The following is a 13,980-nucleotide window of genomic DNA, read 5'->3' on the forward strand; positions in this document are numbered from 1 at the left end:
CCTGTGCAAATTAAACTAATTTTGAGGTATATACACAGATAGGCAGACTGACAGATGGGTTATATAACCTGAGTTTGAGTTATATACTGTAACCTGATATCTTCTGATTCGCGTGCCTGCTGTGCTAACCTCATGATCAAGCTTTTGTGTCAGACCTGCTCATCTTTGATAGTAAGGTCCTCTTTGTCCTAGATTCTGAGGAGGATTCTGAATCAGACCAAGAGCATCTGAGGGTCTCCCATAACTTCTTTCTGAAATCCTTAGACACATAATAAAAGATGATAGGATCTAAGCAGCTGTTGAAGGTGCTGAAAGACAAAGTGATCTGGTATGGAACATAAAGGTCAAAGTTTGATTTGGAGTAATGCAAAAGCAAGAGAATGTTACTAGGCAATAAGCAAACCACAAAAACAATTAATATCAGCACAGTCACTCTAATTGCATGAGCAAAACGCTGCCTATCAGCCATAAGGGTGTGTAACACTGCAGAATAGCAGAACAGCACAACCAGCAGTGGAAGCAGGAAACAGAGGGAGAAGAGAGTAGTAAAGTATGGCAGGAAGTATGTTGTATGCAGTTCTATAGGTAGTGCATCATGGCAAGTTGTTATAGGGAGGTTGGCTATCTTATAGGACTGTTGTGAGGCTAACAAGGGCACAACAGCAGCTAAAACCACTATCCAAACCAAAACACTCATATAGACAGAATTCTTGTTACTTCTAAGCATCTTTGCACCAAAAGGGTGAACAAGAGCTACATAGCGATCCATAGCGATCAGTGCCAGACAAACCACTGAGCCATACATGTTTCCATAGAAGAGCCCAGTTACAACCCGGCAGAATGGGTCTCCAAATGTCCAGTTGTTGCCCAGGAAGTGGTAGACGATACGGAAGGGGAGCACCAGCAGTAGCAGAAGATCGCAGATGGTGAGGTTGATCAGCAAAATGGTGGATGGGAGCTTCTTAGTTCGCAAGAGCAGCACCCAGAGGGCCAACAGGTTTGTGGGAAGTCCAATGAAAAAGGCGAAGAAGCAGAGAAGAGGAACCACTAGTGTAAAGCTGTAGCTCTGCATCTGCTCCTTATACTCCTCTGGAATGGAATTATTAATCAGAGGAAAGATCCGACCCTCTAAGAGGAAAAAAGACAGATTTGTCAGCCTTATTTATATCTTGTTACTTTTCCTAAGAATGGCAGAATAGAATCACAATGTAGGATCACCCAGAAAGTTGCATGTGTGAATTACAGTGTCTCTCTCAAACAGTGAAGCTGTGTTTACTTACTTTAGTTACAAATTTACTGGTGTTAATCAGAAAATGCCCAAGAGGCTGAAGACCGCTGGTCTAAATGATGAGATGAAACCCAACTTTGGGTCAAATATGGACAAACCCAACTGCTGGATTACATTTTTTATTAAATTAATAATCCCAAAAGTTGTGTTAGTCCATATTTGACCTAAAGTTGGGCTGAAACAACCCAGCATTTTTTAGAGTGAAAGTTAAAACTGACAAAATGTTATAGTCTAACTTTAAGGAAAAATTCAGATGTTTAAAATACAATATATATAATTTTGACATAGGCAAAATGTCAGTCAACCTTTCAATGGTCTTATCAGAACTTATGCTTTTTGTCTCTTAATTATGGCTTAATTATTTTTATGTCATATTTAAAAATTTTATATAGCCTGATAATTTTGATTTCTTCTATGGCTTTTATCTCACAATTTAAGATTATTTGCTCATAATTATGACTTTTTTATCTCGTAGGCTACTTATGACTAGCCCATCTCATATGTCTCATGTCTCTATCTCATGTTTTTTAATATGTTGCGAAATGGCTTCCATGACATGAGGATGAGTAAATTATTAAATAATTTACATTTAAATAATTTTCATTTACCCATTCAATAAACACTCGTTATTATTTTTTTTTTTTTTAAATCACTTTAAAAAGATCACTCTTTTGTAGCCTACTTGCAGGGCACCGGAATGGCATTTTAGGGAGGTTTATCACAAATAAAGTGTTCAAATGGTCGTGATCCTGGCTGGTTATTCATATCACTCCATAAAACGTCGACCATTTAAAAGAACAAAGTCACATGAACATAAATCATTACCTGCCAGAAGTCACGTGACCTGCAGCCAGTTAGGAAATAGGGATTGAATTCCTAATAAAATGTATGCCAGATGTGTTAGAATCTCATGTCTGTGCATGTTACAGCTCAGTGCCGCCCACACATTTTTGTCTTTTTTTTTTTTTTTTTTTACCTACATTATATCCGAACTACCTTGTGTGAAAATCAAGGGAGATTTATAGTTTAAGCAATAATTTATATTTTATTCTCTCTGATTCTGATTCTAATAGTGCTTATTGTGAGTAGCCTATTATTTTACGTTTTTTTTTTTTTTTTTTTTTTTTTTTTTTGTTAGCCTATGTTGTTGACAAAATGATGAACTTTTCATATGAAAACTACACACTGGATACTGGTATTAACCTTAAAGTTATTAATATTATGAGAATCAATAGCTACTTACTTTTTGCCATGTTATTTGAGCTGTTAACCTCTGAAGTTGATGAGACGGGAAGACAAATGAGGAGACAGAGAAAAGGCACTGGCGTAAATAAGAAAAACGTCATGGTCCTGAAACTTCAGTCTCTTTAAATAAAAGCTTTAAATATTTTTTTTAAGGTGAAATCTCTCCCCTGTCTAGATTATTTTCTAGCGGTGTGCTATTCAAAGGTTTTTCAGGTTGTAGAAGAACCCGTCCACTGCGCTTCTTTGCTGTGTATCCTCTATTATTCCGCTAGCGTTTGTCTCTTTGTATATTAAGCAGAATGTTGTTTTGATAGTTTTCTTATCTTCGGTGGTTTCTCATCCCGCCCCCTCGTGATCTTATCAACCAATGAGTCTCTCTCGACTGTTCCTCTCTCTGTGTCTGTGGAAACAGATTTAAGTCGCTGTCTCACTTTTTACACGTCTCTCCTGCTTTAGGCTACTTCATATGGGTTTTGTAACTCAGATTGCTTGAAATTATAATAATCATAATAAAAATATTATGATAAAATAACTGGCGATTTTTTTTTTTTTTTTTTTTTGTATATTGTCAGTGTTGGAATCAAAAAGCCAAATCATTTACAGGGAGAGACGCTGAAGATATTTAATTATGTTTATGAGAGGTGATTTAATAGATAAAGGCCTATAACTTATATAAGTTGTGCCTGTATTTATGTTTAAGGTATTTAGTTGACTGTAACACAGCCTAATAACATTCTGAAATGTTTCATAACTGCACCTGTGGCCTATACCAAAGAGGAAGAGATAGGATAGGGAGGAAATGAAAGAGGAAAAATAGGCTACTAGTCAAGTCAAGTCACCTTTACTTGTATAGCGCTTTATACAATACGGGTTGTGTCAAAGCAACTTTACAGTGTCAAACAGGACAATATTGTCAGTGATGCAAGAAGACAATAACAGAGTCATTCCAGCTATCCAGTTCTGTTATCTTCCAATAGTGTCTGTGCAATCAGTCTTGCATCCCCAACTAAGCAAGCCAAAGGCAACAGTGGAAAGAGGCCAAAATTCAATCGGGGCAGAAACTGAGAAAATAACCTTGGGAGAAACCAGACTCAGTCAGTGGGCCAGCTCTCCTCTGGCCAGATGAAACCAGCATGGCATGGTTTAATTCCAGGCAGCAGCACAGGTGCAAAGGACTTGTCTGGTTCCCGTGGTCTTAAACCGATTTGTCATCGAGGTGATGAGATCTTTGCAAGGGATACTAGTCAAAGTCTAACTTGGAGTAACGCAACAGGAAAATAATTGAACTAGTGCTGTGAATTCTGACAGGAACTCCATCTTTTTGTCTGCAGTATACAAGCCAATTTCATGTGTTGTACTTTAAAGGCTCCTCTGTCTGAGAGTTTCTGTGAGTCAACTTTTAGTTGCAGTTTTCCACTCTTTCATGTCTGTGCATGCCATGTGAAGTTTCATTACTGTGCATGTATCAGCTCCTGGTTACTATCCCAGTTTTGCATTCCATCTGCCCTGCGTTATTGTCAAGTTTTTTTTTTGTGTGTTTTTTTTTTGAATATACAGTACAATGCCCTTGGTATTGGCACCCTTGGATCATTTGCAAAAGCAAAGGTGGCTGTAAAAATAAATCTGCATTGTTTATCCTTTTGATCTTTCATTAAAAATTCTAATCTACCATTTATGTAAAACAATGGAAAGTGGGGAGAAAATCTCATTATGAAATGAATGTCTTTATCTAGTTCACATTTGCCATAATTATTGGCACCCTATTATTCCAACGTCCTTTTCAAAAGATAACAGCTCTGAGTTTTCTCCTATAACGCCTGATGAGTTTAGAGAACACCTGACAAGAGACCAGCTCCATGTTAATGCTTTTTCTCTTCAGTTCAACCTACTCGTCTTCAGGTCAAACTTAATCTCGTGTTCAGTGACACATGTTTGTGTTGATTTTTATGTTTGTTTTGGTTCATTGTCCTGATGGAAGATTCAGCCATGGCCCATTATAAGATTTCTAACAGAGGCAGTCAGGTTTCAGATTTTTTCAGATGTCCAGGACATCCATACATATAAGATCCAGCAGTATATTTAACCTTGGGCATGGGGGAACTTTTTATCCACTCTGGTGGGTTTGCTGTTGAAGTCCGTCAAACCGTTGAAGTCAGTCCTGTTTAAAGTTCCAGTCGTGTCTGGCAACTGTATGCTGGAGATTGTTTCTAGATGAGTGAGGAGAATTTGTCTTCAAACCCTCCTGAGCAACATGTGGTGATCTAGGGCTGTTTGATTACACACACACACACACACACATATATATATATATATATATATATATATATATATATATTAGGCTTTCTCACCCCAAGACTCTAATCTCTGCAATTCTCCAGTTGATTGATTGAACTATATTGATTGATTGAACTTTATTGTCCAGTCTGTTTTCACAGAGAGAACATTTTTCTTTGACACTGTAACATACATTCACTGCTTAAAAAACACATCACACATCAACAGCACAAATACAAAAAATACACTGCAAGAAAGAAAAAAAATAATTTTCAATTAAAATACTGTACGATTCACGATAATCACTGCCAATGGAAGAAATGACCTTTTATAGACATTTTTCCTAGCCAAGGGAATTTTTAGTCTACATCCAGATGGGAGCAATTCAAAACAAAGTGAAGAGGGTGTGTGTTATCTTTAAAAATCGCAATTGCCATTTAACCCATAAAATGATCGAACAAGCTCTGAAGTGGCTGTTGTTTTTGTCCAGTAATCTTATTTGCTTGATTAATTATTTGTGAGAGTATGTTCTATTGTTTTAATCTTAGATTGTCGTACCATGAAACAATATTATATGTGAGAATACTCTCAATCATTGATCTATATAACATAGTTAGGGTCTGCTGACTAATATTGAAGTTTCTCAGTTTCCTGAGGAGACCCAGGCGTTGTCGTGCTTTTTTATGAATGTACTCCACATTACTTTAAAAATTAAGTTTCTCATCTATAATGAGAATTCTCCAGTTGTGATCCTTGGAAAGTCTTTGGCCACAAAAACTCTATTCCTAACTGTGCATTAGTATGATATAGACACACGTCCCCTTCCTGGTAGATTTGTAACCTCTTTAGTTGATTGGAATCTCTTAATTATTGCCCTGATGTTGGAAATGTGGACTTTCAATGCTCTAGCTCTTTTCTTACAGCCACTTTCTCAAAGCTTAACAAGTGTGTTCTGCACATCTGGAATACAGTATATTCCTTGGATTTTACTCATTGTAAATGAATGAGTGAATTTAGCCTTTGTTTTCCTTTTCCAGTTATAATCCTGTGGAACAGGAAGTCATGGCTGGACAATATCATGCTCCTAGTCACCCTGTTTTTTTTTTTTAAGCAAACCAGGGGGGATATGGGAATATAATTCAGAGATATTTTTTCTCATAAGATTGTCTAGGTTTGCCAATAATTGTGGTCAACATGCATTGGAGAAAACATTTGTTTCATAATGTGACCCCCCCCCCCCCCAACACCCATTTTCAGGTTAGATTTTTTATTTGTGTATTTTTTTTTTTTTATGAAAGATCTAAAAAAAAAAAAAAAAAAAAAAAATGAACAATGCATATTTATTTTCACATCCATATTTGTTCGTATTTACCAAAGTTGCCAAGCACTGTGCAGGGCACTAGAAACTGGGATAATAAGTGTAATTGCTGTATCCTCTGAAGCTGAAGAAACATGAATAAGTATTAATAAATATGGAAAGGGGGTAAAAATACCTGAAAAATAATTTCCACCAAGTTCATGATAAATAAATTTTAAGTTAATAATTGAGGTTTAAATTTAATGTATTTTAATTATGAGTGTTAAAAATGTATTAAACACACCATTGTATTCTGCGTTGTGTAATATGGTAATAGAATCATTTACTGTAATGTAGGACTATATGGCCTCCACTAGAGAGAGCCAAAGATCTGATGAGTTGTTTATATGGTTCGTTTATATAACGGATCTCTGCTATTATTAGGCTACACTTTGCATATAATGAGTTAGAATTACAGTAAATGTAACAATTAAATGTAATTGTTTAAAGGTGAAATTGTGTACAATAAAGAGGTAAATTATATAATATTGGATTCTTGTATCTCCTGCTGATATTTGTGAAGATTCGGTAAGGACTTGTTTGCTACTGTACACAGAAAATAAAAGAAAAGAAAAGAAAAGAAAAGAAAAAGAAAAGAAAAAAGACTACTGAGAAACTTTTAGTTGGATCTATTGTCAATGCACCTTCGTACATCTGGCTATTGTGCAGATGCAGCCAGCTGTGGCAAATGTTCTGCAGGCACCATAAATATAACTTATCCCATATACTCACAAATTGTTCCCATGTGTGCATTTACTTAGATAACCAAATGAAACATTATGCATGTCTGCAAACAATTAACATGTTAACCAGTTTAAAATGGAATGTGAATCAGAGTAATCATCCATTTAACATTACTTAACTACATTAGTTAACATTTAGGCTAAATTCATTCATTTAGCAGACACTTTTATCAAGAGTGTCTTACAAATGAAGAAGAAAAAAGTGATTTGTCATCACACAAAAAGTAACATTATCTAAGATTAAATGCTTTTGAAGTCTTGTTCACTGAGTTAATTTATGCATTTACTAATACATTTTTTAAATCAAAGTTCAAATGCACTTTGAACATGAATAAACAATAAACAACTGCATTTCCATCGACTACCTCTTAGTATGCATAATCTTTGTCAGAGTTAATTTTATTTTGTGCTCTAATGTATTAACTAAGGTTAAAAGCCTTATTGGAAAGTGTTACCATAACTAATTCAAAATTGGGATCTGGGTTGTTTAAACATTGGCATGTTTTAGTGCATTGAGATCTCAGTTTCAATACAAGAGACAGATAAATCTTTACAGAGCAATACATTAAGAGTAGCCTAATTTTGTGAAGGCTCCCAAATTCGGACGTTTCATTTCTGTTATGGCATTATGGTGCTATACATGCTTATTTTCATATAACATCTTTCAGATTAGCAAACTAGAATAAAACAGCTCTGATCACTAGCAATAAATGGTAATAATAATACAACTTGAATAGCCTAAGATAAAATACATCAATAACTCCTTGTACATTTTAGACTCTTCAAATTTAAAACGATACCGCCACAAATGCTATCACTGGTATTAAATGAGTGATTAAGGCCCAGCATACGCATTTTGAGATGATGGTCCCAATCTTCCCTCCCACTGATCTGATCTCACCGTGCGAGGGAAGCGCTGCTACGCGCATGCGCACACGCGCACGGCTCAGCATTGAGAAGGAAAGAGGGCGAGCAGAACTCATCGGTCTGCCTATGGCTGAACGAGCCACGGCGCTGTGAAACATCACAACAAAGGGAGAGTTGGACTGTAAATAATACAAGTGGAAGCGACTGAGCAGGTATGATATCTCGTCATAACCTTTTTTTTTTTAAGTTAATCAAAATCTCAGCTCGTGAGGAAAGAAGTGTGTGTTGCATAGCAGCTGGTTGTCAGGGCTGGTTGCACGAACAAAGCGGTCCTGACAAGCAGATGAGATAAATTTGTTGCCTTTTAACAGTCGTCAAAAGCCATTGCACTAGACAAAGGACCTGTAGACAAGTCTAACCGCCTTTAATAAAACAAAACGTTGTCCATTATACGGACGTAAGCCTCTCTGGTGAAATACACCGCAAAGTCAGTACGTCGACAAATCTAACTACCCTTTCTTTCTGTCTTTTTTAGGGGAAGCGACGCATGGCTCTTCATATGAACGTTGTGGCTTGATAGGAGGACAGTATGTTTACATGAGGGCTCTTGAGACAGAGCTCTGACCGTTAAAAGATTCGCAGAGTCGGGTTGCGTTGATCGGTGAAGACATTGCCGAAGATGCTGAAGAGATTGGCCGCGCCGGCGTCATGCAGCAGCTGCCTTCTCGCCTTCCTCCTCGCCTTCGTCTCGCCCAGGTGTACGCTGTCTATCAGTGCCGACAAAACTGTGGTGAACAAGGAGGATTATTATAGCGCCACGGTCAACGCCACCGTTTTGGACCATAAAGGCAATCCTCAACAGATGGTGACGAAGAATGACGGGCGGTACGGGCAGAATTCCCCCAAAATAGAGGCGAAGGGGGTCGTGATCGCACCTGCTACTGTTAATGGGGGTGAGTTTGAATATGCATTCATATTTTGAATAGGTGTGCAAAAATATTTCACCAGAAAAGATATTTTTCATTGATCAATAATTATCTTAACCCTATCTAACCCTAACCCTGTTGAGGAAAAAGGCATCTTGAAATCATCTTAAGATGGTTTGAAGGTTCTCGCTGGTGTCCTGGTCTGGGTGGACTGGCCTAATAATAAAAAAAAATATTATTATTATTTTGAATATGTTAATATTCCATATTAGCCTACTAAATTACCAGCTTATGACTATTGAAACTTTGCATGGGACTTTGCCCAATATTTTATGGATATTGATACTGTATTTTTATCTATATAGTAAACCTAATTCATTTTAAGGTTTGTTTGTTTTTCTGTCACAATCACAAATGTGTTAAAATCCACCATGCTTGACGAAAGAACAATTTTGAAAGTCATTTTAGGGAAGTGTGGATTTTTATATCAGAAACTTTCTGTAATATTTAGTATTTTCCAATGGAGTATAAAGCACCTGAAAGCCATACTCAAGTAAAAGTACAGATATCTTACCAGAAAATGACTTTGGTAGAAGTTGAAGTCACCGTTTAGAATATTACGTGAGTAAAAGTCTTATAGTATGTGATATTTATTGTACTTAAGTATGATACTTTTTTTTTTTTACATCTTAAACATACTTAAATATTGATTGTAAAAGTAAAAAATGTTCATGTTCATACACAGCTTAAGTAGCACAATTGTATTTTTGGGTAAGAATAAGAAGCACTTCAGCCGGTACTTAGTGTCTTTCATTAAGAAAACATTTCTGGAATCTGCACTTCTGGAAACTATTTTAAGTTTTAAAAGTATATATATATTTTTAAGTAGTAAAAGTATATATTTTAATAAGCAAATGTAGTGGAGTAAATGTTGGCTGAAATATAAAAATTCAAGTAAAGTACAGATACTCCCAAAAATACTTAAGTACTGTAAAGAAGTATTATTACTTATTTACATTAAACCAATGGTATCTTCACATGACTGCCATGTCATTTCCTTGTTGTGCAGAAAGAGAGGAGAAAACTGATGTTGAAATCTTTAGAAAAAGCCTGGAGTTTCTACATTTTTCTTACAGTGGATAATGACAGTTGCTTTTATGTGAGACCTTGTAGATAGTCAGGTACCCTGCATTGACTGATTCTCTTGCAGTGACTCAGTAAACAGAACTGTACATCCCCCTGAAGAGGCCCTACACCACTGTGTGCTCTTTTCTGAAAAGTCAGTGACGTAGGGGATAAGGGACACGAGTGTGGCTTGCTTTGTTTGCAATAACAGAATTACCATCCCTTGCTCTCCTCTGCACTAAATTAGCAGCTCTCGTGTCTCAGAGCATATGTAAGGTGGCCCCGCTTTATACCAGCCTGTGTTTCTCAACTGCTTATAGCAAACTTGTTTAATCCCAGAACCATGCATGCTCTTTAAGCCCAAAAGTTGCTCTTTGCAGTGCCATGGCTGCTGTCTGTGGTTGTCTTTATCATTCTCCCGTTCCTTTTTTTAGCTGACAGATTTAGGGAAATTCATCTCAGTTAGCCACACTTGTTACTAAAAATTTTGCTGAATCATTTCGTTTTTGCTAGATCCTTCTGTATGTATTGAATGGCTCAAGGGAAGAGCAGTATCTATAATCATTCTTAGGCTGGCTGGTGTCGTTTTCCAGTGTACAGATATGTATCTCCCTCTCCCTCTCCCTCTCTATCCCATGTTGTTCTTTTATACCCTGCTTGTTCATGTTACAGGATGCTCAGAAATCACTAGAAATCCTTGAGACAGAGAATCTCTGTAAGTCAATCATTAATCAATATTTATAGCAACATTAGAATGCTTATTAAGGTGCAGGGCACTTTGACTTGGTTTAGTGCCATTGTGGTAAGACTAAGGAAGATGAATATGTCGATACCAACCATTGCAAACTTCACTGCTGAACACAGATTTTGAGTTCTTTTTTCAATGCTTGTTTTTGATGAGTTCAGCAGGGCAGTTTTTCTGTCATGTGTCCATTCCTCATTTTACCAACCTTAGCTTACATACTGTTCTAGTTAACCTAGTGTGTTGAATTGACCCCGAGGCAGTTGTCTGACCTACTGGTCATTATGCCAGTGAACCGAGTGGAGGTCATTAATCCTGATCCAGTCAGGAGCTGGAACAGGGACACTGGGCTCTATATTTAATGTGAAATATGTTCTCAAGGACATAAGCACATCCATTCCTCCATTTGCAGTGAGGAATACTACTCCCCAAAAAGACAATAGCTAAAGAAGACATTCTATCATTTAAAAGTAAGTGTGCACAGTAAATCTAAAGCCATAGTAAGTTAAAGTTATTCTGCTTCTTTATTGCCATCTGAAGCAAAGTAATGATTCTTAGCAGGATATTGTGTAAAAAGAGACCAGAGTCCTGACATAAAGCAGTAACACCCACTTCCTCTGTAACTCTAATCTCTTTCCCAGGTCAGGATGCTCTCTCTCTCTCTCTCTCTCTCTCTCTCTCTCTGATGGCTGCAGTTGTGATTTCACTATGGCATAATCATTCCTGAGTGGTTCAGTACTACTGATCAACTGACCATTACTTTTTTTTCCCCAAAGGAAGGAATGTTTGGGATGTTATTGCTCTCAGCTGCATACATTTAAAGAGGAAGGAGTGTGGGGTTGGGTTTAAAGCTTGTCTTGTTTTTGTCTATCCATCTATCCATCCATCCATCTATCTATCTACAATTATCAAATACACAAAATATGTTTATTATTGTACTCAGGTATACAATACAATAGGGGAGACAAATCTGTCACAGTTTCGGGTTGATGCTGATATTAAGTTTGAAAAATAGGATTCTGCGATATTGATCGGACAGTCCAGTCCTTATTTCACTTATAAGCCATACAAGAACAGGTTTTTGAAAGCAGTTGCTGAACCTTGATAACTGTCAAATCAGATCAACCACCAATAACTTGCCATCAAGCTTTAGCACAAAGCAAAACACAAGATTGTGCAGTAATTTGCCTTTGAAGTCATTGTAAGCCTCATTGAGCCCATCTTACACAGAAAAAAAACAGCTCACTGCTTCCTGTTTGACTGCTTCAAGATTATATTTCCTCAGGAGACCTCAATGTATTCGACTGACCTCTGTTTATCTCTCCTCCTGCCCCTCAGATAGCTTACCAGTGGCTCATCAGTTGAGGCTGACCGATGTATTGATTTAGCAAATTAATCGGCACAGTAACTAGTAAAAAATGACAATACAGTACAGTAATAATACAATACTAACAATTATTAATGTTGATGGAGCTTTTATTTTGTTCCTCTGTGCTTCTTTTTGTTGACAGCAGCACATTTTTAAATTATTCTCATTACTAATTTGGGAAGATGCATGTATCACATTGTCACATGCCTTGTAAAAATTCATAAAAATGTTATTGAGCAACTGACGATTAACAGTTTAAGTGCATATTTCCCTCTTGGTTTGGACTCGCGCAGCACTATTTGAACACATGCAGTTTGTGCGTTTCTTAGAAAAAATATAAAGTTTATTTGTTTAATGCCATTTCGCAATTTACATCATCATAAAATAACCAGCAACAACTACACCTTTCTCTTCTCATCGGTCTCTCGCTGTCGGTGCTTGTAATGATTTTTGCATATTTCTCGGTTTTTGCTTATTCGGCAGAACACAGAAAGAGTTTTTTTTTTTTTTTTTTTTTTTTGCTATCGGCCGACGAACATTAGGTGCATCCCTAGTAAATACTTAAAGTCTGAATACTTTATATGGCAACCTATAATATACATTTTTCTTTCAGATATATCTATGCAACTTTTTTAAGGTTAACTTCTGCCCGTTTGGTGATTAAATAAAGAGTTTTAGACAGTGCTTGAACTAAACGCCATGCTTCCGGTGTGTGATACCTGCGAGTTTGTCTGCGCGGTGCTGTGCTTTTTAGCCCAGTGACATCTACTCATGAGTCTAAACAAGAAGGCGACTAGGCGAGCTCAGAAAGATTATTTTGCTCTTAGTCCACCCCATATAAATAGAGAAAAAAATGAGAGGCAAAAATGAATGCAGGGTCTCACCATTTATCTTTTTCACTGTTTCATCACCAGCTGCTGCTGGCATTAGGGGTCTGGCAACAAACCACACTTGGCTAATGGGTAGTGAGACAGAAAATCACCTGCCAATATGCAGAGGTAACTTAGTGTCCAATAAAAGCCATTCCAGCAAAGCCCCCAAGCATCAAGCCAAAGAGAATCTGTAGCAGCCTCAAACACTGTGGCCAGTGTGTAGTGATGCATATCTTGTAGCAATATTTCCCCGTGCATAGCAATTTATGATGCTTGAACAAGTAAATGACCCTGACATATGGGCTAATTTGGCCGCATTTACACTTGGCATTAACGTGCGATGACCCGTCGATCATCAGTCAATCAGAACATGGTGCATTTACACTTGGCAACATCAACTGACTTTTCTGTCTGGATAACCAACCAAGAACGGCCCGGTGCATAATCAACCTGAAGTGGTGGGTTTTCTTTTGAAAAGCATTTTCAGTCACCGGAAATCTTACAAATCAAAGATAATTGGAGTCTCACTAGTAGTCTCAACACGGGTGTTCTCCGTCTTTTTTCTGACAGTTCGCGAGAGGGGGGCAAGAACAAAATAGTAACAAAAGCAATGGTAATATCTAAATAAAATGTAAAAAATACTATTTAAAATCAACATAGATACATTAATTTATATAACAAAACAAAGTTTTAATGGTTTAATTCAGTTGAAAAAAGCTCTACAATATAAGTTAACACTTGCAGGTTGCAATGTGAGAGGTTAAGTCTCATGTGACGTGTAAACAATCCATTGATTCGCTACTACCCAAAGAACAGAAAAATCCATTTGTAAAAAGAAACAGAGATGAAAGGACGGACTGGAACCATGTGACGTGTAATATGCTTCTAATTGATCCAGGCAGGAAATGTGAACTGGAGTTATGTTGGGACATGGATTGCAGTGGTGTTGTTGTCATATGAAGTGAGGTTGGAGAGGGCCAGCAAGGGTTGAGGAAATAAAATTGGCTGCCTGTGTTTTTTTTAATACCTGTGATTTTCCTCTGTGTGGCTGCATGTGAGGCCGTAATGTATTCTCATTTGAGATGAACACATGTTAGGAGACCAGCTGCACAGAATCAAATTAGTGTCGTGTCTGAACGTAGTTTGTAGCGATCCGGTAAAGATTTACAGTT

The 13,980-nt window shown here is 37.1% G+C and overlaps 2 protein-coding genes across 3 annotated transcripts in view; one reads left to right on the top strand and one right to left on the bottom strand.

Annotated features, from left to right (window-relative positions):
• Positions 1-2,778, bottom strand: LOC113099553 (proteinase-activated receptor 4-like). Its single transcript, XM_026264415.1, has 2 exons — positions 2,532-2,778; positions 1-1,128 (listed from the first exon to the last, which is right to left on the bottom strand). Exons 1-2 carry the CDS (start codon positions 2,632-2,634, stop codon positions 137-139), a joined length of 1,095 nt encoding a protein of 364 aa, XP_026120200.1. The 5' UTR covers positions 2,635-2,778; the 3' UTR covers positions 1-136.
• Positions 2,779-7,855: 5,077 nt separating this feature from the next.
• LOC113099541 (E3 ubiquitin-protein ligase RNF130-like) overlaps positions 7,856-13,980 on the top strand; it is a 50,186-nt gene continuing 44,061 nt past the window's right edge. For both annotated transcript variants that reach the window (XM_026264401.1, XM_026264400.1), the window contains exons 1-2: positions 7,856-7,986; positions 8,310-8,727. In XM_026264401.1, coding sequence (XP_026120186.1) covers positions 8,454-8,727 — 274 coding nt within the window. In that variant the 5' untranslated portion in view covers positions 7,856-7,986; positions 8,310-8,453. The remainder of the gene's footprint in view (positions 7,987-8,309; positions 8,728-13,980) is intronic.

The sequence above is a fragment of the Carassius auratus genome, unplaced genomic scaffold (assembly GCF_003368295.1).
Source record: "Carassius auratus strain Wakin unplaced genomic scaffold, ASM336829v1 scaf_tig00216959, whole genome shotgun sequence".
Classification (NCBI taxonomy): domain Eukaryota; kingdom Metazoa; phylum Chordata; class Actinopteri; order Cypriniformes; family Cyprinidae; genus Carassius; species Carassius auratus.